This window comes from Mirounga leonina, unplaced genomic scaffold, assembly GCF_011800145.1.
Source record: "Mirounga leonina isolate KUSES-001 unplaced genomic scaffold, KU_Mleo_1.0 Mir_173, whole genome shotgun sequence".
NCBI lineage: Eukaryota > Metazoa > Chordata > Mammalia > Carnivora > Phocidae > Mirounga > Mirounga leonina.
Window position 1 is genome coordinate 79,573 of NW_023270447.1, and position 21,418 is coordinate 100,990.

At 38.0% G+C, this 21,418-nt stretch overlaps 2 protein-coding genes across 7 annotated transcripts in view; one reads left to right on the top strand and one right to left on the bottom strand.

The window, feature by feature from the left end:
- Positions 1-21,418, bottom strand: part of LRIG2 (leucine rich repeats and immunoglobulin like domains 2) — a 62,695-nt gene that overhangs the window by 16,621 nt on the left and 24,656 nt on the right. For all 6 annotated transcript variants that reach the window (XR_004681525.1, XM_035017735.1, XM_035017734.1 and 3 more), the window contains exons 2-12: positions 14,982-15,047; positions 13,114-13,188; positions 12,817-12,951; positions 12,165-12,308; positions 11,909-12,052; positions 11,134-11,277; positions 10,785-10,928; positions 7,969-8,049; positions 7,175-7,246; positions 6,968-7,036; positions 2,119-2,282 (exon numbers count right to left, since the gene is read on the bottom strand). Coding sequence is in view for 5 of the 6 variants with exons in the window: in XM_035017735.1 (XP_034873626.1) it covers positions 2,119-2,282; positions 6,968-7,036; positions 7,175-7,246; positions 7,969-8,049; positions 10,785-10,928; positions 11,134-11,277; positions 11,909-12,052; positions 12,165-12,308; positions 12,817-12,951; positions 13,114-13,188; positions 14,982-15,047 (1,238 nt within the window). In the remaining variant the exon portion in view is untranslated. The remainder of the gene's footprint in view (positions 1-2,118; positions 2,283-6,967; positions 7,037-7,174; positions 7,247-7,968; positions 8,050-10,784; positions 10,929-11,133; positions 11,278-11,908; positions 12,053-12,164; positions 12,309-12,816; positions 12,952-13,113; positions 13,189-14,981; positions 15,048-21,418) is intronic.
- LOC118020145 (40S ribosomal protein S27-like) lies at positions 16,414-17,728 on the top strand. The gene is made up of 2 exons (XM_035020114.1): positions 16,414-16,508; positions 17,464-17,728. The coding sequence occupies exons 1-2, from the start codon at positions 16,414-16,416 to the stop codon at positions 17,726-17,728; spliced, it is 360 nt and encodes a 119-aa protein (XP_034876005.1).

The following is a 21,418-nucleotide window of genomic DNA, read 5'->3' on the forward strand; positions in this document are numbered from 1 at the left end:
TAGAACAATCCTAAAATTTTTTTTTTTTTTAAAGATTTTATTTATTTATTTGACAGAGAGAGACACAGCGAGAGACGGAACACAAGCAGGGGGAGTGGAAGAGGGAGAAGCAGGCTTCCAGCAGAGCAGGGAGCCCGATGCGGGGCTCGATCCCAGGACCCCGGGATCATGACCTGAGCCGAAGGCAGACGCTTAACGGCTGAGCCACCCAGGCGCCCCACAATCCTAAAATTTATATGGAACCACAAAAGACCTCGCGTAGCCAAAGCAATCTTGACAGAATAACAAAACTGGAGATATCACAATTACAGATTGCAAGTCATACTACAAAGTGGTAGTAGTTAATATGGCATAAAAACAGACACACAGCTCAACGGAATATAACAGAAAACCCAAAAATAAGCCCACAACTATATAGTCAATTAATCTTCAACAAAGGAGAAATGAATATAAAACTGGAAAAAGTCTCTTCAACAAATGGTGCTGGGACTACTGGTCAGCTACATGTGAAAGAATGAAACTGGATCACTTTCTTACACCATCCACAAACAAACTCAGAATGGATTAAAGACCTAAATGTGAGACCTGAAACCATAAAAATCCTAGAAGAGAACAGAGGCAGTAATTCCTGACATCAGCTGTAGCAACATTTTTCTAGGTATGTCTCCTGAGCCAAGAGAAACAAAAGCAAAAATAAACTACTGGGACTACACCAATATAAAAAATTTCTGCACAGGGACGCTTGTGTGGCTCAGTCAGTTAAGTGTCTGCCTTTGGCTCAGGTCATGATCTCAGGGTCCTGGGACCAAGTCCTGCATCAGGCTCCTTGCTCCGTGGGGAACCTGCTTCTCCCTTTCCCCCTGCCTGCCGCTCCCCCTGCTTGTGTGCACGTTCTTGTTCTCTAATAAATAAAAAAAATAAAATCTAACAAAAAAAAAGAATTCTGCACAGCAAAGGAAACAACCAACAAAACTAAAAGGCAACCTGCAGAATGGGAGACGATATTTCCAAATGACATATCCAATAAAGGGTTAATATCCAAAATATATAAAGAACTGATACAGCACAATACGCCAAAACAAATAATCCAATTTAAAAATGAGCAGGGGTGCCTAGGTAGCCCAGTCAGTTGAGCATCTGACTCTTGGTTTCGGCTCAAGTCATGATCTCAGGGTTGTGAGATCAAGCCCCGGATTGGTCTGTACATTCAGCGCAGAGTCTGCTTGAGATTCTCTCTCCCTCTGCCCCTCCCACTCATGCACTCTCTCTCTAAAGTAAATAAATAATATCTTTAAAAAAAAAAAAAAATAGGCATAAGACATGAACAGACATTTCTCCAAAAAAGACAGATGGCCAAAAGACAAATGAAAAGATGCTCAACAGCACTCATCATCAGGGAAATGCAAATCATAACCACAATGAGATATCACCCCTACGTGTGTCAGAATGGCTAAAATAAAAAACACAAGAAACAAGTGTTGGTGAAGACGTGGAAAAAAGGAACCCTCCTGCATTGCTGGTGGGAATGCAAACTGATGCAGCCATTGTGGAAAATAGTATGGAGGTTCCTAAAAAAATTAAAAATAGAACTACCCTACAATCCAGGTACCAAAGTACCCGAAGAATACAAAAACAGGAACTGAAAGAGATACATGGACCCCTATGTTTATTACAGCATTATTTACAATAGTCAAATTATGGAAGTAGCCCAAATGTCCATTTATAGATGAATGGATAAAGATGTGGTATATACATAAAATGGAATATTATTCAGCCGTAAAAAAGAAAGAGATGTTACCATCTGCAATTACATGGATGGAGCTAGAAAGTATAATGCTAAATGAAATAAGTCAGACAGCGAAAGACAAGTATCATAAGATTTCACTGATATGTGGAATTTAAGAAACAAAACAAACGAGCAAAGGAAAAAAGAGAGAGAGAGACAAACCAAGAAATGACTCTTAGCCATAAAGAACAAACTGATGGTTACCAGGAGGGAGGTGGGTGGGAGGAGGCGATGGAGATTGAAGAGTACACTTATCATGATGAAAAAATAATAATAAAATTATTTTAAAAAGACAATGTGTAGTATACAGAATTTTAGAACAAAATACAAACCACAGACAAAATCTTTCAGGTCCACGTTCAGGATGCTCTGCCCTGCTAGCCATTCAGGGTGTGCACAGCTTACATTCACAGAATGCTGGAAGTTATTATCAACCAGCCACTGAAGCAACCACTTCAAATGGCAGTCACAGAGTAAACTGCTTGTGTTCAGAATCCTGCAGAAGCCAAGAAGAAAAGAAATACCGTTTACTTTTCATTCTGCTTCTTCACCATTAAAAGCCTGCTGCACACCCATGCATTTTTCTCTCCAAAAAATGTTCAACCTGAATCAAACTACAAGACAAATTCAGACCGCCAGCCTCAATTCCTCAAATATTTCAGTGTCATCCAAAACATTAAGAAAAGGGGCAAAACAAGGGTAAGGGACCTATTTTAGATTAAAGGAGACTAGACTCATTACCAAATGCAGTGCATCACTCTTGATTGGAAGGAATATCTACAAAGAACATTTTTTGACATTGGGGATATCTGAGTATGGACTCCATGTCAGGTAATATTATTTTATCAATGTTAATTTAATTGAATGAGATAATAGTGGTTATATGTAGGAAAACACCCTTGTTCTTGGGAAATACATGCTGAGATATTTAGGGGCAAAGTGTCATGATGCCTGCAACTTACTATCAAATGGCTAAGCAAAGTAGTAGTGTATGTGGAGAGAAAAGAGAGAGACAGAAAGAGATGGAGAGGGAGAGAGAGACGGGAGGAAGGGAGAGACAGAGCACAAATTTAGCAAAAAGTTAACAAGCAGTAAATCTAGGTAAAGGGAATGTGGACGTTAACTGTACCTTCCTTTCAATTTTGAAGTTTAAAATTTTTCCCAGAAAAGTTTGGGGGAAAGCTTACCATATACATTGCAGCATAGAGACATGTTTGTTGTGGAGAAGATATTTTCCACAAGAATATTCCACAATAATTCCATAAGAATTATTTTCAAATTATTTCATTACAATTACAAAAACATTTCAGTCCTGTGGCAATGTGTACTGCTTAACTTAAACTAGGAACCAGTGAAATTTTATTTGTTGTCTACGATAGGGCTATAAAACATAACGGAAAAATCAGATAGGTTTTCTCCTAATGACCCCATGAATGTCCCATCCACCTGGAAGTAGCAAAAGCAAAGATTTTGAGAACATTGTAACTTGCTTTGTGTGCATCACCAAAATCCTCATCTAGTTTTTAAGTATCTAAAATCTGATTCCAAAGAAGTTTCAGTCTTCAATGGTATCTCAAAAGCCTTATTTGACTAAGGGTTATTTTAATTAATCAGACCAAAAGTTACCTTTTGCATTTAAGAATTCTTAGGTTATATTCATTCACTGATAGACAAATATTTGAGTCTACTATATGCGAGACACTGTTCTAGGCCGTGGTGATATGGGCCTCACAGAACTTACACATTCATTAGAGCCAAGCAATAAACAAATAAAGGCAAAGTACAATGTCAGAAAGTAAGTGTTATCAAGAAAAACAAAGCTAAGCAAAGATACAGAGAGGGCAGCTACTAGTTTAGATAAAGTGGTCAGGGAAAGATTCTTTGAAGAGATGGCATTTGGGCAAAGACCTGAAAGGAGTGAGAGAGCAAATCCCACAAAGACCTGAGGTAAGAGTGTCGCATACATAGGAAACTGTATGCAAAGGCCCTGAGGCAGACACGCCCAGGGTGCTTGAGGAAAAGCAAGGAGGCCACTGAGGCTAGAGCACACTGAGGGAGGGGACATGGGGGGGGGGGGGGCAGTGACAGGAACGAGGTCAAGGAGCTGGGCAGGGAAGACCAGGCCATGCAGATGCTTTACAAACTAAGAAGAGAACTTGAAGTATTTTCTCCGTGTGTGTGAAGGAAGACATTGGAAGGTTAAGAATAGAGGAGTGATGTGGTCTGATTTATGCTGTCTTAGGTATAAGCTGGACTCACGAGACATGGACTTAATCCTAATTCTGCTACTTACCTTAGGCAAAATACTTAATGTCTCCAAAATCTCAGTTTCTATTTCTGGAAAATGGGTTTGAGAATGCCTACCTCAAAAAAATTTAAATAAAGCCTTTAGCACAGTGCCTGGACACAGATACCACTGAATTCACATTACTTCCCTTTACTTCTGCTTCTTTTGCATCTTTCTATCCTCACATGCTAACCAATCGGCCCCCAAGGACCTCATAGAATACCCTGCATTCTCTCAAAAAGTGTGTGGACAGATATACACCAAAATATTAATAGTGGTTGTCTCTGAGTAGTGGGGATCTGGGGACTTGCTCTCCTTCTTGCTTTAACTATATGTTTTCTAATGTTTCTACCATGATTATTTAAGTTTAATGCAAAATATTTTTAAATTTACATACAACTTTCCCATCTCCCCCCCAATATTTATGAAAAGCACTGTGAAGGATACCAGAACGCATAAGGATATATTTTAATAAATCTTGATGTAATAACAGTATTGTAAATATGACTTCGATTTAAAGTAAACCAAAAGCAATCACAATTTCTCAGTAAAAAAAGGTGTGTTAGAGGGCGCCTAGGTGGCTCAGTTGGTTAAGCGACTGCCTTCGGCTCAGGTCATGATCCCGGAGTCCCGGGATTGAGTCCCACATCGGGCTCCCTGCTCAGCAGGGAGCCTGCTTCTCCCTCTGACCCTCCCCCCTCTCATGTACTCTCTCTCTCTCATTCTCGCTCTCTCAAATAAATAATCTTTAAAAAAAAAAAAAAAAGGTGTGTTAGAGTTTCCTCCATTAGCAGTTTGTTCAAACCAATTCTCAAATTACCAAATGACTGAAGACTGAAACTATACTATTTGCTTTCACCTACTACCTAAATTACATTTTACACTTAGCTCTTCTCATAAGCATTAAAACTTTATTGGTGGCCCTCAGATTATCATGGGCAAAAAAAGGGTAATACTGATATGCACTAAGATGTGCCCTTAAAAGTTAAACTGAGGGTTGCTGGAGGGGAGGGGGATGGGGTAGCTGGGTGCTGGGCATTAAGGAGGGCATGTAATGTAATGAGCACTACGTATAAGACTGATGAATCACTAACCTGAACCTCTGAAACCAATAATACATTATTTTATGTTAATTAATTAAATTTTAATTTTAAAAAAAAGTTAAGCCCAGGAGAAATAACTCAAAATATCTTGACGCCCCCCCCCCCCAAAAAAGAGCCACTTAAAAGTCTGGCAGAAAATAACTGATTCCCATAACATTTTTATTTTATTAATATTAGTTATTCAACTTTCACTATGTGCCAGCCTCTATGCTGAGCATCTTCTCAAAACCTTCCAAAGTTTCCTAATGTATTTAGAGGAAAAAAAAAATCCAAAGTCCTCATGACTCATTAGGTCCTAGGTGGTCTGGTTCCTGCTTAACTCTCTGACCTCACCTCCTAACCCCTTTTCCTCTTGCTCTCTTCCAGCCACACTGAGGTCTTCGTTGTCCTTCAAGCATAAGAAGCAAGCTCCTACCTCAGGGCCTTTTCACTTGTTTTCTGTGCCTGGAATGCTCTTCACCCAGTATTGAATGCTTTGCCCCTAAAGTCCAGACTCAAATGCTATTATCTTCAAAAAAAAAAAAAGCCTTCCCTCACTACTTTATCCAAAATAGCAATCCCAGCCACTCTCCACACCTGTGACCCACCTTTATTTTCCTCCAGAATTCTTATTACCTGATGAGATATTATATATCTACTAATTTATTCTTTAACTTCATTACTAGAATTTATTGTAATATGCTATGAGGATAAAGATTTTGTCTTGTTCACTACTGTGTTTTTAGCATCTAGGACAGTACCTTACGTAGCAGAGGATAATAAATATTTCTTGAATAAACAAATTATCTAGTTTTATCCTCACATAACTCTGAAGGAGGTACAACTTCCATTTTGAGAAGGGAAATTGAGTCTTAGACTAAATTTCCCCAGTGTCACATAGCTGTAAAGAATGGAGCAGAAATTTGAAATCTAGGCAGTATGAACTCACAAACTTCTAGTGCATCTCAAACTACTTGTGATGAAGGACCAGTTTTATAATTTCCAATCTGTTGTAGATTAATACTTCTATAAAATTCAACAGAAGTGTCACAATAATGTCAAATTGTTCTAAAAGTTTCTAAATGCTTACTATGAATTTCTCTCCTTATCTCATCATGAACCAGTTCTGGTCCACAGTCCGTCCTTTGAGTGGCTTTTAAGCAAGGCGAGATCAACTGTTTTAGTCCACTGATTCTTAACACTGGCTCAATATTCAAATCACCAGAGTATAAAATTAATACCAATGCCCAACTAACCACCCCTCCCCCTGGGAAATCTCTAAAACAGTAACAGCAATTTTTTAAAAATCATGAATATGTGTTTTTCTAATACAACTATTTAACAGTGTTTGACCATTTTAGTAATTTGAAAAAACAGATTAGAGACATTCCCTCTGATGATACTGAAACTGCTAAATTATCTCCAACAAATTACCTAATACCTTAACTGTAATCCACCCTAAGGTTCCCATCTAAGGAGACTGGGAACACATTTTTCCAATAATCCAAAAATAAATGGGGGGGGGGGGAAGGAACAGGATATACTTAAAGCACAAGGAGCCATGCTAAGGTCTCTTTAACTGTAAGCACAGGCAAAACAGAGGGTCGTGGTGCCACAAACTCTAGGCTTTTCAATCTTGGGTTATTTTAAAATTATATCCAGCCACTAAAGTAACTGAATATTAACATTTCTTTTTTTCCTGCCTATACTGTGTGTTTTTGGAAACACATGGGTCACATTCATCACACTTAAAGCACAAGCATGGATAATGATCTAATGACTGGTGACAAAAAAAAAACTTAAGTTACGTACAGTTCTTTCAAGCGAGTCTGAGAAAAAGCATTTTCTTGGATAGACATTATAGCATTGTTGTTCAAATCGCTGAAATGAAGAGAAATGAAACATTACCGGTCACCATTTCTACAATTAAATTATATAAACACTTTAAATGGTCATGAGAACCTCTGCTAATAGCAAAGATTATTTATATACTGAGCAAAATGGATGCAAAATACTTACAGATGCTCAAGGGATTCAAGACCAATGAATGCTTTCTTTGTAATTGACTTAATTTGATTTCCTTGTAAGATTCTGAAATACAAACAGACCTTTCTAATAAAGCTCTCCACTAAGCAAAATTTAATTCATTAAATCAAACATTTACCTATAAAAAGTGAAAATAAGTTTAACATGGATTTTTTAAGAAAGCTGTGAACCTTTATTACCAACCAATGCAAAGCACAGAATGAAGGCCTCTATTAAGAGGCTGGAGCTCAACAAGGTGCCTGTGAATAGCCATGAGGACCGGTGATGCACTGCTAGATTTCATATGAGAAATTGGATTAGAGTCCCAATCTCTCCCTTCTTAGCAAAAGATCAGGTCAAAGAAATTCAGACAAGTGTGAAGCTTTGGAGAAATTCTCAGGTGAGAAGATCTAACATCTTACTTGAGAGAATTCCTCTCTTTCTAGATAAACTGTCCATAAATCTCATATGATTAAAAAGAATACTGGTTCAACTCTGGTTTCTCCGTGCATTTCTTTTACGTGAATAGAAATTCTAGTTCTATGAATAACCTCTTGGAGTACCCATAGGAAAGCCCTTTCAATAGAAAGTGTCCCACCACTAAATAAATTAAAAAAATTTAAAGCCACTGATAAACAAAAAACTTAATAAACAAAAAGCTTCCTCCTTTAGTGGGTGAATCAAAAGGGTGACTTTCCAGCCATAGCAAAAAGACATAATCCAATCACATTTACAATTGGTTCCTGAAAATACACATATAGGCATACAAAAATATTATAAATACATACAATTTAGTGAGACTTGTAAGTCCAGCAAAAGCTTCACTAGCATCTTCTATGGCCCATGAAATTTCATTGTTTCTTAAGTTTCTACAAAAATGTCAGAGAAAGACAGGTTATGTTAGTTAAAAATGACCATGATAGCACAGGATATCATCCTGGTAATGGCATGCTAATTTTCATCCTTATTTTAACAGTTATTTATGAAGATGATTCGATTCTTCTTTTTAAAGAGTATCTGCAATAAGCAAATAAGAACTGATTCTCATAAGCAAAGAATTAAGCTGGCCTTGATAAATAAATTAAGCAACCTGCTAAGAGTATTAACCTTCCTACCTAATAGCCCCTAATTTTGTTAGCATATTAAAAATTATAGTCATGGTCCTGCAAAAAGCGGGATTTCAAGACGCAAGGGATATGGCTTACAAATGTGATTTTATACTAATGGGATTTCTGGGTGACCCAAGCCTTCCCGTGGGCCCTTAAGCCTAAAATGGCTAACAAAGAATAATGTCAGTATAAAGCTTCACAGTTTGACAGCAATTAAACACACCCCCCTGGGAAGCAAGACCGATACACCCATGCACTAGAGTGATCACTCTGCTATTTTTAAAAGGAAAAGTATGGATCTTTTAAAATCCACTGCTGCATTCTCAGAGGAAATGCAGTTGCACCACACAGTGTCCTGCTGGAAGAAGTATCAGTTATAGATATTTAATCACTTTTGCTTAAGTCATCTCATAATAAAACACAAAGCTCTTTTATTAATATATTTTTAGGTTATGTAACAGTAAAGAGATAAGAGATCACTCTTCCCCTTTATCTGTATCTTTACTTGAAGTGAAAGCTAACAGGTTCATTTCCTTTTACTAAGGAATAAACATTGAAACAACTCAACATTCCAAGATTTTCCCCCCTCCTCCAGAGTATAGCATAAATAGAACTCACTGACCAACAGGAGTTAAGAAGTATATATTCTAGCAGGAGTATTGGCCTAAAGCCAGAATTTTTCAGATCTTATCCTAATTCTGCCTTAACCATCTCTGTGGCATTAGACCATCATTAATTTCTGCAATCACTTTCCTAAACGTTAATACTAAAAGTAATAATCTGTGGTATACTGAAAGAAACTGCTTGCCATTCTTTGAACTGCCAAAAGGCTGCAGCTGCATTTGATATAAATTCCTGGGTTTGAACTGTTCTAGGTTTCTAATAATGTAGAAAAAAAAAATCACTTTTAATTTTTCAAGGCCAAATCTGAAGGAAGACTACCTCATTAAGTTAAAAAAAAAAAAAAATCACACACACTTGTGCAGGTATACATACCTTCACAAAATTATCATGCTTTCTTTCTCACTGATGGCTAGGTCCCAAAGTTGGGAGCCTGCCTCTTTTCTGAGACCATTTATCAACTCTGAGCCTGATGACCAAAAAGTCCCCTATTCAGGACCCTTAAGAATCTACAAATTCTACTAACTAGCCTTTTTCTCTTATTCTGCTCTATGTTTGAAATCACTATATTTCATTAAAATACTTCTTCATTCAATTATGTTTCATGACAAGGGTAAAACATCCAACTTACAGGACCCCAGAATTTTAGAGTTGATATTGCCTGTAGCAACCATTTACTCCTATATCCATCCTCTGCTGGGGGAAGACACACGCAAAATGACACTCAGGGAAGGTTAAGTGATCCTGTTCATCTGGCAGTATGGTAAGAAGCACATAAGCTTTGGCGTCAAACAGACCTACTCCTGGCTCAAACATTTACAAGCTGTGTGACTTTATCCTGAATGTGCCTGTTTTGTCTGATCTCTGAAACTTAAACAGGGTCAGGCCTGGTCAGTACTTGGATGAAAGACCAGCTGGGAATACAAGTTGTGTAACTTTAAACAATCATTTTAATCTCTCTGAACCTCAGCCTCCTGATATGGAAAAGAGCAATAATATCCTAGCATTCTGAAAGCACCTAACACACATCAGATCATTGATAAATATAAGTCTTTTCTGTTCTAAGTCATGCAGCAAATTAGCAACAATGAACAGCGCTCCTGGGGCGCCTGGGTGGCTCAGTCGTTAAGCATCTGCCTTCGGCTCAGGTCATGATCCCAGGATCCTGGGATCGAGCCCCGCATCGGGCTCCCTGCTCTGCGGGAAGCCTGCTTCTCACTCTCCCCTCCCTCTGCTTGTGTTCCCTCTCTCGCTGTGTCTCTCTCTGTCAAATAAATTAAATCTAAAAAAAAGAAAAGAACAGCGCTCCTGCCAGAGCTGCTCCCACTACACATCCTGTATCCTGCTGAATGAGAAGTAGCGGTTTTCTGATAGTAGTTCAAGGTCAGAGGAACAAGAAAATATGCATTCTTGACTAGCAACTGTGTTTTATTCCACAGTAACTGGCACAGTAAGAGATGCTTTGTTTATTTGATTAAATTCAGAATTAAAGTACAAATTGAACTGGCTAAAGATAAATAAGATTTATGTGCGGGGATAGAGACAAATAAGACTGTCTTGCCCCAAAGTATAAGATAGAAGAAGAACTGCAAAATATTAACATAAACGTAAATGTGTAGCTTGATTAGCAGTTTTAATTTGCTTTACTATTTTTTTTTTTAAAGATTGTATTTATTTATTAGAGAGAGAGAGAACGAGCGAGGGGAGGGGCAGAGGGACAAGCAGACTCCCTGCTGAGCGGGGAGCCCAATGCAGGGCTCGATCCCAGGACCCTGAGATCATGAGCAGAGCCGAGGTTAGACACTTAACCAACTGAGCACTCAGGTGCCCTTATTTACTTTACTGTTTTTAAAAAAAAGGACAGATGTACTTACAGTGTCTGAAGATTGGAAAGAAACCTAAATACACCATCAGCAATGTGAGTGACTCTGTTGTCCCCTAAATTCAGTCTCTCCAGTAAGCTCAGACCCACAAAGGCAGATTCATCCAAGCGGGTCAACTGGTTAGAGGACAAATCACTAAAAACAGGAAACATGGAAGGTAAGGAATTCATTGTATTTTAATTCAACTTTCCTATTCTCATTCTATTTACATGTTAAATTTAGAGTTTTCAACAAACTTCTAATAAAGAGGGATGTTAGATCTCATTATTGGCTATGAGAGTGATTTATTCCAACCTACTCTGGTCTCCCAGCCGCCACGGAAATGCCAGCCAACACTCACAGTTCAGATAGTCTTTGGCAGAACTCCCATGCATCAGGGCTGATTCTTTCAACAGCGTTCTGGCTCACAGAGAGCTGTTGTAACATTCGCAAGCCATACAACCACCCCTTGTTCACTTCTGTAAGGTTATTATGCTCCAGTTCTCTGCAGAATTAGAGAAAGAAAGGAGAAAATAGGCTTCCAAACAAGGCATTGCAACAAGAAGATTCCAAAACTCTTCATGAGGTCTTGCTCAGAGAGGCATATACTTTCACTCAATACAAGTGAGCCAACAAATTCTATCCAGTAAGTATACTCTACTTAAAATTTATTGCTAGAAGGTAGTAAGACTGTCTAAAACATCAGATCTATAAAATCAACACACTAAGAAGTTTGATGTACCTGTTTGAGGTAAATCCTGATAATTTTCATCAGCTCCAAACATTAAGAAAATATAAGATTTTTAGACAAAATGTTTTGTTTTGTTTTTTAAGTAGGCTCCATGCCCAGTGTGAGGCCCAACGTAGGGCTTGAACTCACGACCCTGAGATCAAGAGTCAGATGATTAACTGAGCCACCCAGGCGCCCCTACACAAAATGTTTGTAAGAATGATGAAAAAAATACCAGTTTGATAACAAAGCTTAAAGAGCTTTGTATACACTTATTTCACATCAGAGAAGGGAGAAAGAACTAATGTACTTGCATATAATTAAATCAACTACCCTAGCCGTTTGGCACTAAGTCCCAGGCTGACCCCTTTCCTAACAACATTCTATTCTAGTTCATAGTACTTACAATTCTTCCATGTTATCCAAGCCAAAAAAAGCTCCATCCTTAAGTTTGCTAATACCATTCCGCTGCATCTTCAAAGATCTTAAGGAGTCAAGCCCTTGGAATGTCAGACCTTCCACCACTTTAATCCTATTTCTTTTAAGTTCCCTTTAACAAAAGTAGTTTTCCAGTCAGACATTTGCTGATTTGCTCTAATAATAATTAAAATAATTTAAAAGAAAAAACAATCTTCTTAAAATCCATCTATTTAGTTACTCACAAGAACTGGAGGTGAGGTAGCTTGAAAATCTTGGGTGGAATCATGCTGATTCTGTTCCTGTTTAACTTTACCACTAGTAAGGAACTGGATAAATTATCAAAGCAACCAGCCTCCAAGATGGTTATCCTATTATTACTCAAATTTCTAAAATGAACAAGATAACAAAAAAATTTAGTGAAACAAAATATTCTACCACCTGACAGCTACCCCAAAGGCTATGAGTGAGCCCAGCTCTACCACTTAGCAACTATACCCAACTTTACAAATCATTGAACTGTTCTGTTTCTTCAACTACAAAATAAGGATAATACCTACTTCATTTAGGTTCAAACAGTAAGTATGAATATGCTTTGAAAAACACTAGCACACATGCTGATTATCATTATATAGGATAAGCCACTGTTTTAACAAACCAATCCTATTTACATTTTACAAAACTGTTAGTAAAACACACCCAGAATTAAACCTCAAAAATTACCCTGGATACTTAATATTTTCTGACAATAGGAGAGAAAAAACAACCCAAAAAACTGACTCCAGATTTGCTTCTCATAAGCATATCAAAATCACAATAAATAACAGAGATTTCTGGGAAGATAAGTATCAATAAATAAACATACACTTTAAAATAAATCTAGTTTAAACTACTTACAGGTATTTAAGCTGCATTCGAGGAAATGAAGATGTCTTGATTTCTGATATTGTATTTGAACTGAGATCTAAATTCTCGAGGGCAGGGTAAAACTGAAACGCTTCTGCGTTTATTTCTGGGATTATATTATGGACTCTAAAAAAAAAAAAGACTGTAATGAAGCTACTGCCAGAGACCCACCCCAGGCCATGAGGATGTTAAATAATTAGGATCAACAATAAGGGTACCAAAAACAAAAATTAAATTTAAAAACTGTACTATTCATAATTTAAAAGATATGAAATCTGATTTACTTACAGTGAGAGTAGAGTAATATTAGAGGTTGGTTCTCCAAAATATGGGATTTCTGTTAGCTCATTATAATTCATTTTCCTAGGCAAAGGGGAAAAACAGATTTCAAAGTTTAGAGGGGGAAATGTTGCCTCTTGAGTTCTGGTTTCTGGCTAATAATTATTCTTTAGGATAGGTGCCAAATTTGAAAAAGGCAGATGACTCAGAATGAATTAGACTAAATGCATTATACTGAGAAATTAAAGATTTTAATAAGAAATGTTTTTTCATGATGTAGATCTATGATTGATAACACTATTTTGCACATCAAGTATCTTTAATCTCAGCAATGTTCTTGAATAGTTTGCTTTCTGACAGCTAATTTCAGTCCTTCTTAAAGAAGAAATAATTAACCTATCCATATCTCCTTATACATTTATAGTAAATAAGATAAAAAATTATAAATCAAGTAAATTTTTAAAATACACACACACATATATTTTTTAAGTTATTCAGAGTTAGAGAGGGTTGTTTGAATCCAACAGATGAATCTGCCTGAGAGATGGAACCTATCATTAATTTTACAGATGACATGATATGTCACCCTCTGATCCTAGCAGCTCTTTAAACATAATGTCTCCAATGTTTTAGTAGCAAATCTAATATAATCACATTTCATTAACATGGTTTTCAATCACTAAACAACCTCAATAACCTAGACTACAGAAACCAGAAGTAAAAGGCCTCCCAGAAAACAGCCAAAGTTACAAAGTCCATGTCATAAAGCTCATGCATTTCCCACTTTCTTCGGTGTCTACTCTTTTAGCCAAATAAGCTTGTCAATTTATTTATTCAGTGCACAGCAGATCAAAACCAGTCAATTTGGAGCAGAGACAGAGGGAATTCAAGGACAATGAGACATGAAGAAGTTACCCCTGTCAGCAAGAAGTTAAAAAGAAAAATAAATCTGAAGGTTCTGGCGTTTTAGCATACAGGCAAACAGGCCTCAATAGTTGTGCCTCTGAAAAAAACATCACAATGCAGTAACTGATACTAGTAGTATTTTAGAAAATTGCCTCCAAAAAATACATACTAATACATCTCAGTATTAAAGGAAAAACTTTAGTGAAGTGGAAATTGAACTATATTAACCACCACATTACAGACAATACAAAAACACTCATTTCACGTAAATCTTATTTTTTTAAGTAGGCTCCACGCTGGGGATAGATAATGATAGCTACCTGAGATCAAGAGTCAGACACTTAACCACCCAGGTACCCCCACGTTACTCTGCTTTAGACATGATGCTTGTATCTTAGACAAGTCAAGACATAAAAAAATTTACACAACAGAGAATTTCATTGGCTGAAACTGGCAAAAAACAAGCAAAATTATTTACTCTGAAAAGGGGGGAAAAAATCTTACTTTTGATCCCAAGAAAGTAGATAGAATAATATTTCTACACAGTTTGCAACTAATCACCAACCTAATGGCGCAATGCCCGGGGAGTCTGTAACAGTAGCAAAGCCAAAGACAACAGTTTAGGTTTTTAAACAATATCTTTGCAATTTTTTCCGTCAATTTTTTGACAGCAGGGCGCCTGGGTGGCTCAGTTGGTTAAGCGACTGCCTTCGGCTCAGGTCATGATCCTGGAGTCCCGGGATCGAGTCCCGCATCCCGCATCGGGCTCGCTGCTCAGCGGGGAGTCTGCTTCTCCCTCTGACCCTCCTCCCTCTCCTGCTCTCTGTCTCTCATTCTATCTGTCTCAAATAAATAAATAAAATCTTAAAAAAAAATTTTTTTTGACAGCATTTCTGGATTAAACATCCTCAAATTCATAATTCATCAAATCCACCCTAAGAGTTTAATTTAAACAAATAAAAATAACTTACACTTCTTGTAATGTTTGAGATTCCAAGCTGATGTTCCAGTTAGACAACCGATTATGACTCAGATCCCTAATGGAGGACGAAAGATCATTCTTAATTTAGTGTTGGAAAAGAGACTTAAAGAAAAAAAAAAAAACTAAAACATAATCTAAAAGCCCTATCAAATGTGAATTTGAATAGTACACACAAAAAGAAGAAATGTTTACAAAGCATGAATAAATACCTAGATTTTAAAATAGCTATTTTAACTTTTTCTTCATTTATATGAGGGTTTTTTTTTAACTAGGGAATATATTCACATGGTTCAATAATCAGAAAGTATAAAAAGAAATAAAGTTTAAATCTCCCATCCTGTCAGTCATACGATTTCCCTCCCCAAAAGCAACAAATGAAAATACACCATTTCTTGTGCAGCCTGCCAGATATTTTATGCATGCACCAGCAAAATTTTACAAAAATGGTAGAATAATTTACACACTAATTTGCCCTTAGTCTTTTCGCTTAATAATACATCTGGGTAGACCATTCCACAGCAATATTAAAGAGTTCTTTCATCCCTTTTAGTGATTATCTTATACTTTTATTGTAATGGACTACACTGTATATATTTTTGAAAAAAATATACTTTTTGAAGTAACATACTACATAACATATTGTAATATATAATATTGTAATGTACTGCATTATACTTTAGCAGTAGATAAAAGAAGATCGATTTCACAAGTCAAGATAGTGAGCTTCTATATTAGAAATGAGGTTGACCATATCCTCAACAGAGATACGGTCTTCCTAAAAAAAGCAATCTAGCTTTGGGGAAGAAAAATCCATCTCCAAATTATGTTAATGATGATGATTGATGGTCAGGCACTCTTCTATGCACTTTATACATATTAACTGCCTAAATCCACACACTACCTTATGAGGCAAATACTTTTACAGTCCTCACTTGCCTAAGACAGAAACAGGCAGAGAGATTAATAATTTGTCAATCCAAGGTAGTTGGATTGTAGCTAGTAAGTGAGGAAGCCATAAACTTGAAATTCCATCTCACTTCTAGCAAGCACTTTGTTAGATATAGCAGAGATTTCACTGAAATTAGTCATGAGTCTAAATATTTAAATAGGCTTTAAAAATTCACCTTGATGTTTCCTGGCATCTTTACAAGGCTGAAGTGGAATCCAGCCCACACAAGCTGTCTGCCCAAGTGACGTATTAAACGTTACAATATGGCTAGCAATAGGGGCACACTAGAGAAACGTAACGGATCACTGTGTCTCACTGCGCCACCACGAGCAGCTGACAGATGCATGCAGGTCTGAGTGATGTCTCTATCAGAGAACAGTTTGCTCTCAGCCAGATTCATGTCTGTCCATCTGTAAAACTTAGCCACTTTCATTTAGGAGCTTAACTTACACTATAAGATAACTAAAGCCAGATGAAACCATCCCTTTTCCACAACAGTTCTAACACCTTTATTCCAAGATACCTGGCACCAGGTATCAGCTCAAGAAAACTCATGACTAGGGAGGGGTATGCACTGGGAAATTTGAGAGATAAAAATAGGAATTTGCTCCACATAAAAACCTTATATTCAGATGCTTTCATCCGCTCACACTTGCTAGTAAACAACACTGGATTTTATACAAGTGAAAAGAGACTTATTGTGGCATTTCAACTAAAATTCAGCTCTTGTAATTTAAGTTCTATAGTCCACATTCTGCTCCAAGGTGGCTGGTCTGGCAACTATCATCTATGTAGCAGGCTAGCATAGTATGATTTAATTCCATAGCTGATGCTTGCTAAAATTTCACTTCTTCCCTTCTACAGATTAAGAGCTTTCATTTTAATCATAACAGTGCTTCTAATGCCTTCCCAAACCCTAATCTCTCTGGCAATGTAACTCTTGACCATAATCATCTACAGTTCTCTCATGGATGTCAATGACCAGATAATCACTTTTAAAGAAAACTATTATTAAAGAAATCTAAAGCAATCAAGTTAACTCACCTTACACATGGTATAACCTACTTTGTATTAAGTATCAGTGAAAACTGTCCAGTGTCTCTACTGGGGGAAAGGGTACGATTTTCTCTATCTCTTTGAAGAACCTCTAAAGGCTTTTTTTTTTTTTTTTACAGATTTTTATTTATTTATTTGACAGAGACACAGCGAGAGAGGAAACACAAGCAGGGGGAGTGGGAGAGGGAGAAGCAGGCTCTCCGAGGAGCAGGGAGCCCGATGCAGGGCTCGATCCCAGGACCCTGGGATCATGACCTGAGCCGAAGGCAGACGCTTAACAACTGAGCCACAAAGGCGCCCCTCTAAAGGCTTTCTGACAGAACCCAAAGGATACTGGAAAGACTTTGGAGCCTCTCGACAGGATAACGCTGTCTTAAGAACATATGCCTCCAGTGCTGCAAGCCCAATCGCGTGCTGCTCACTAGGGGTGTTGCCTCAGAGATCAGACTGTCTGCACTCGATAAAGAATTAACAGGCTTTTGGCTAGAGATTTACTACACCCGTCCTTGGAAGAGGAAAAGAGAAAACATAAAAAGAAACAGCTAGTTCAAAGCCCATATTCCTATTTTATGGAAGTAAAATGTCCACGTTGTTACAAGATCACCGCGGTGCTCAGCCATGCTCAGATGGTGGTTACTTGGGTAGGCTGTTCAACAGTGTTGTGCCAGCCAACAGGAGGAAAGGTCAGACTCACAGAGGGGTGTTCTTCATTGAGAAGAAAGCAACACTAATGATCCACACAACCTCCTGAATTTGTGTTGTACTGCAGAAAGCCTCATCAGTTCAGCAATTCCAGTTAATCTACCAAAATAATGTAATTATGTTTAATTTTGTAAGGTACACAATGGTGATCTATTTTGGTCCCAGTTTTTCTTTTTTTTAGATTTTATTTATTTGACAGAGAGAGACATAGTGAGAGAGGGAACACAAGCAGGGGGAGTGGGAGAGGGAGAAGCAGGCCTCCCGTGGAGGGAGCGCGATGCGGGGCTCGATCCCAGGACCCTGGGATCATGACCTGAGCCGAAGGCAGAGCTTAACGACTGAGCCACCCAGGAGCCCCTGGTCTCAGTTTTTCAATAAAGTTTTGATTATGGACAAAAAAAAAAAAAAGAATATATGCCTCAGAGATCAGAACCCCATATCCACATTAGGTGGCATTTTAAAACACTAACAGTGAGGGCGCCTGGGTGGCTCAGTCGGTTAAGCGACTGCCTTCGGCTCAGGTCATGATCCTGGAGTCCCTGGATCGAGTCCCGCATCGGGCTCCCTGCTCGGCAGGGAGTCTGCTTCTCCCTCTCCCACTCCCCCTGCTTGTGTTCCCTCTCTCACTGTGTCTTTCTCTGTCAAATAAATAAATAAAATCTTTAAACAAATAAATAAATAAATAAATAAAAACACTAACAGTGAACTACAATACACTCCCAAAGTAGCACTATCATAGAAAGCAACTACGGTAGTTCCCCCACTCCCCCTTATCCACAGTTTGGCTTTCTATGGTTTCAATTGCTCACAGTCAACCCTGCTCTGGAAGCAGATGATCCTAACGCTAGGTCACAACGCCTACATCATTCACTTTACTTCATCTCATCACATGGGCATTTGATCATCACATGGGCATTTGATCATCACAAGAAAAGAAGGGTGAGTACAGTATGGTAAGGTGTTTTGAGAGAGAGACCACTTTCATATAACTATTACCGTATATGGTTATAATTGTTTTTTATTATTGCTGTTAATGTCTTGTATGGTGCCTAATTTATAAATTAAACCTTATCATAGGTATGTATAAGAAAAAACATAGTATATATAGGGTTCAATGCTATCTATGGTTTCAGGCATCCGCTGGGAGTCTCAGAATGTATCTCCTGTGAATATGGGGGAAGGGAAACTACTATAGTAAAAATCTGTATAGTTGTTTGAGTTATCAAAATACCAGGTGTCTAAAATTATATGGATTGATCTGATCATCAGCTAGTCATGCAATAAACATTTACTGAACCATGTGCCAGGCCCTGTGCTAAGTACTAGGGTTACAAATTGTCAACTTTAGTAACCTTTTTGTCTTTTTGGAAAGCAGTATTTAAGTACTCAGAGTCACTGGAAAACTAAAGATAGATTCAACATTGACTTAACCATTCCCCCTCCTCCCTAGAAATGTATGCATTCTTTTATACCTAAATTTCCCTCTGGAATTTAATCATGACATGTGCATATATGGGAGTGCACAGACACACCCTTGCTTTCCATAACCATGCCCTTCCTCTTTTTTTTTTTTTTTTTTTAAGTACTTCAAGGGGCGCCTGGGTGGCTCAGTCGGTTAAGCGTCTGCCTTCAGCTCCGGTTGTGATCTCGAGGTCCTGGGACTGAGGCCCTCGTCAGGCTCCCTGCTCAGAGGGTAGCCTGCTTCTCCCTCTCCCACAGCTGGTCCCCCTACTTGTGCTCTCTCATGTGTGTTCTCTAATAAATAAAATCTTTAAAAAATAAAAAATAAAGGGTGCCTAGGTGGCTCAGTTGGTTAAATGAATGCCTTACGCTCAGGTCATGATCCCAGAGTCCCGGGACTGAGTCCTGCATCAGGCTCCCTGCTCAGCAGGGAGTCTGCTTCTCCCTCTGACCCTCTCCCCTCTCGTGCTCTCTCACTCTCTCTCTCTCTAATAAATAAAATCTTTAAAAAATAAAAATAAAAAATAAAAAAATAATAAAGAACTTCAAAAAGGCTGAAGAAGACTAAGACTGGAAGACTTTGACTATCAGATGTAAAACTCTTAGACTGGGGTGCCTGGGTGGCTCAGTCGTTAAGCGTCTGCCTTCGGCTCAGGTTATGATCCCAAGGTCCTGGGATCGAGCCCCACATCGAGCCCCACATCGGGCTCCCTGCTCCGCGGGAAGCCTGCTTCTCCCTCTCCCACTCCCCCTGCTTGTGTTCCCTCTCTCGCTGTGTCTCTGTCAAATAAATAAAATCTTTTAAAAATAAATAAAACTCTTAGATTAAGAATTTGGATACTTAAAGTCTCTCACCATTCTTCCCAGTGGCAAAGCATTAATTCCATTTAATTTGCATAAGCTAATGCTGGTTTGTCAGGTTTTGGGTTTTTTTTTTAAGCGAAAGTCCTGAAATGGAGAACTGTCTTCCAAATATTTTCAACTTGAATATCCCTAAAATGTACTGAAAAACTTGAAGTAATCTAATGCTTGATAAACAAAACCTAAGAGTCTAGCTTTGTAACAGTCAATAATCCTTTATTTTTAAACACCACTAATATCTGAATATTTATGGACATGATGCTTGGAGAGTAAAGATCTCAGAGAAGGCCTTATCTCAATGTGTTGTAAACTCCGCTCCCACGCATGCTAACTTACAGGGATGTAGCTGTAATAAGTAATGAATTATTAAAGTTCTTGATATCATGTGGAGTCAGACGTGCCATTAATGTAGTCACTTAGTAGCATCAGGGTGTAAATAATTTATAGAATGTACAGAGCAATCACAACACTCTGAGGAGGGGAATCAAAATCTGCAAGCTAATTGCAAAAAAGTCCTACAGCAACACAGATACAGAGGTTTTCTTCTGCCCAGTCACATGTGTACACTTTTGAGTCACCATCAATCTTTTTCATTTTTGAGAATCTGCAACACTAAATAGACTATGCTGTGAACTTCAACAATAACAATACTTCAGTGAAAAGGGCCCTTCACAAAAGTTAAAAGTTAAGAACATATCATATCCAACAGTTTAGGTATGTCAATGCTTTACATATTTATCCAGCGTAATTTGCCCTTTTGTTTTTTTTTTTTTTAGGGGGGGGGGGGGGGGGGGGGGGGCACAGAGGGAGAGAGAAAATCTCCAGCATGGAGCCTGGCAAGAGGCTGCACTGAGCATGGAGCCTGGTGAGAGGCTCGATCCCACAATCGAGATCATGACCTGAGCCAAAATCAAGAGTTGGCTGGTCAACCGACTGAGCTACCCAGGAACCCAAGACAGGGATTCCTGTTCACAAAAGAAAGGTCAGGGGCACCTGGGTGGTTCCTGGAAGCATTTCTGTTTTTCGGTTGAATAAGAGATGGCTAGAGATATTGGGTAAATTATCTTTAGGATAAACGAGATTTTATTATAGCATGAAGCATAATGTGATTCCAAATTAAATTTTCTCTCCTTAATTTACTCTATTTATTTGTAATACACTGTACAACACTTTTTACATGAATCCAAAAAGTTGGAGGTGGTAGGAAGATGGCAGCTTTCATTTCAAGAATCAGAGGCAGGTTTTATTTTCTTCCATTATATTTTCACTGGGTTCTTAATGACTGAAAATATTGTTTTATTGGAAGGAATACAACGACAAAACAGGAAATAGGAATCCTACAGTTACATTTTTTTTTATTTAAATTCAATTAGCCAACATACAGTACATAGTTAGTT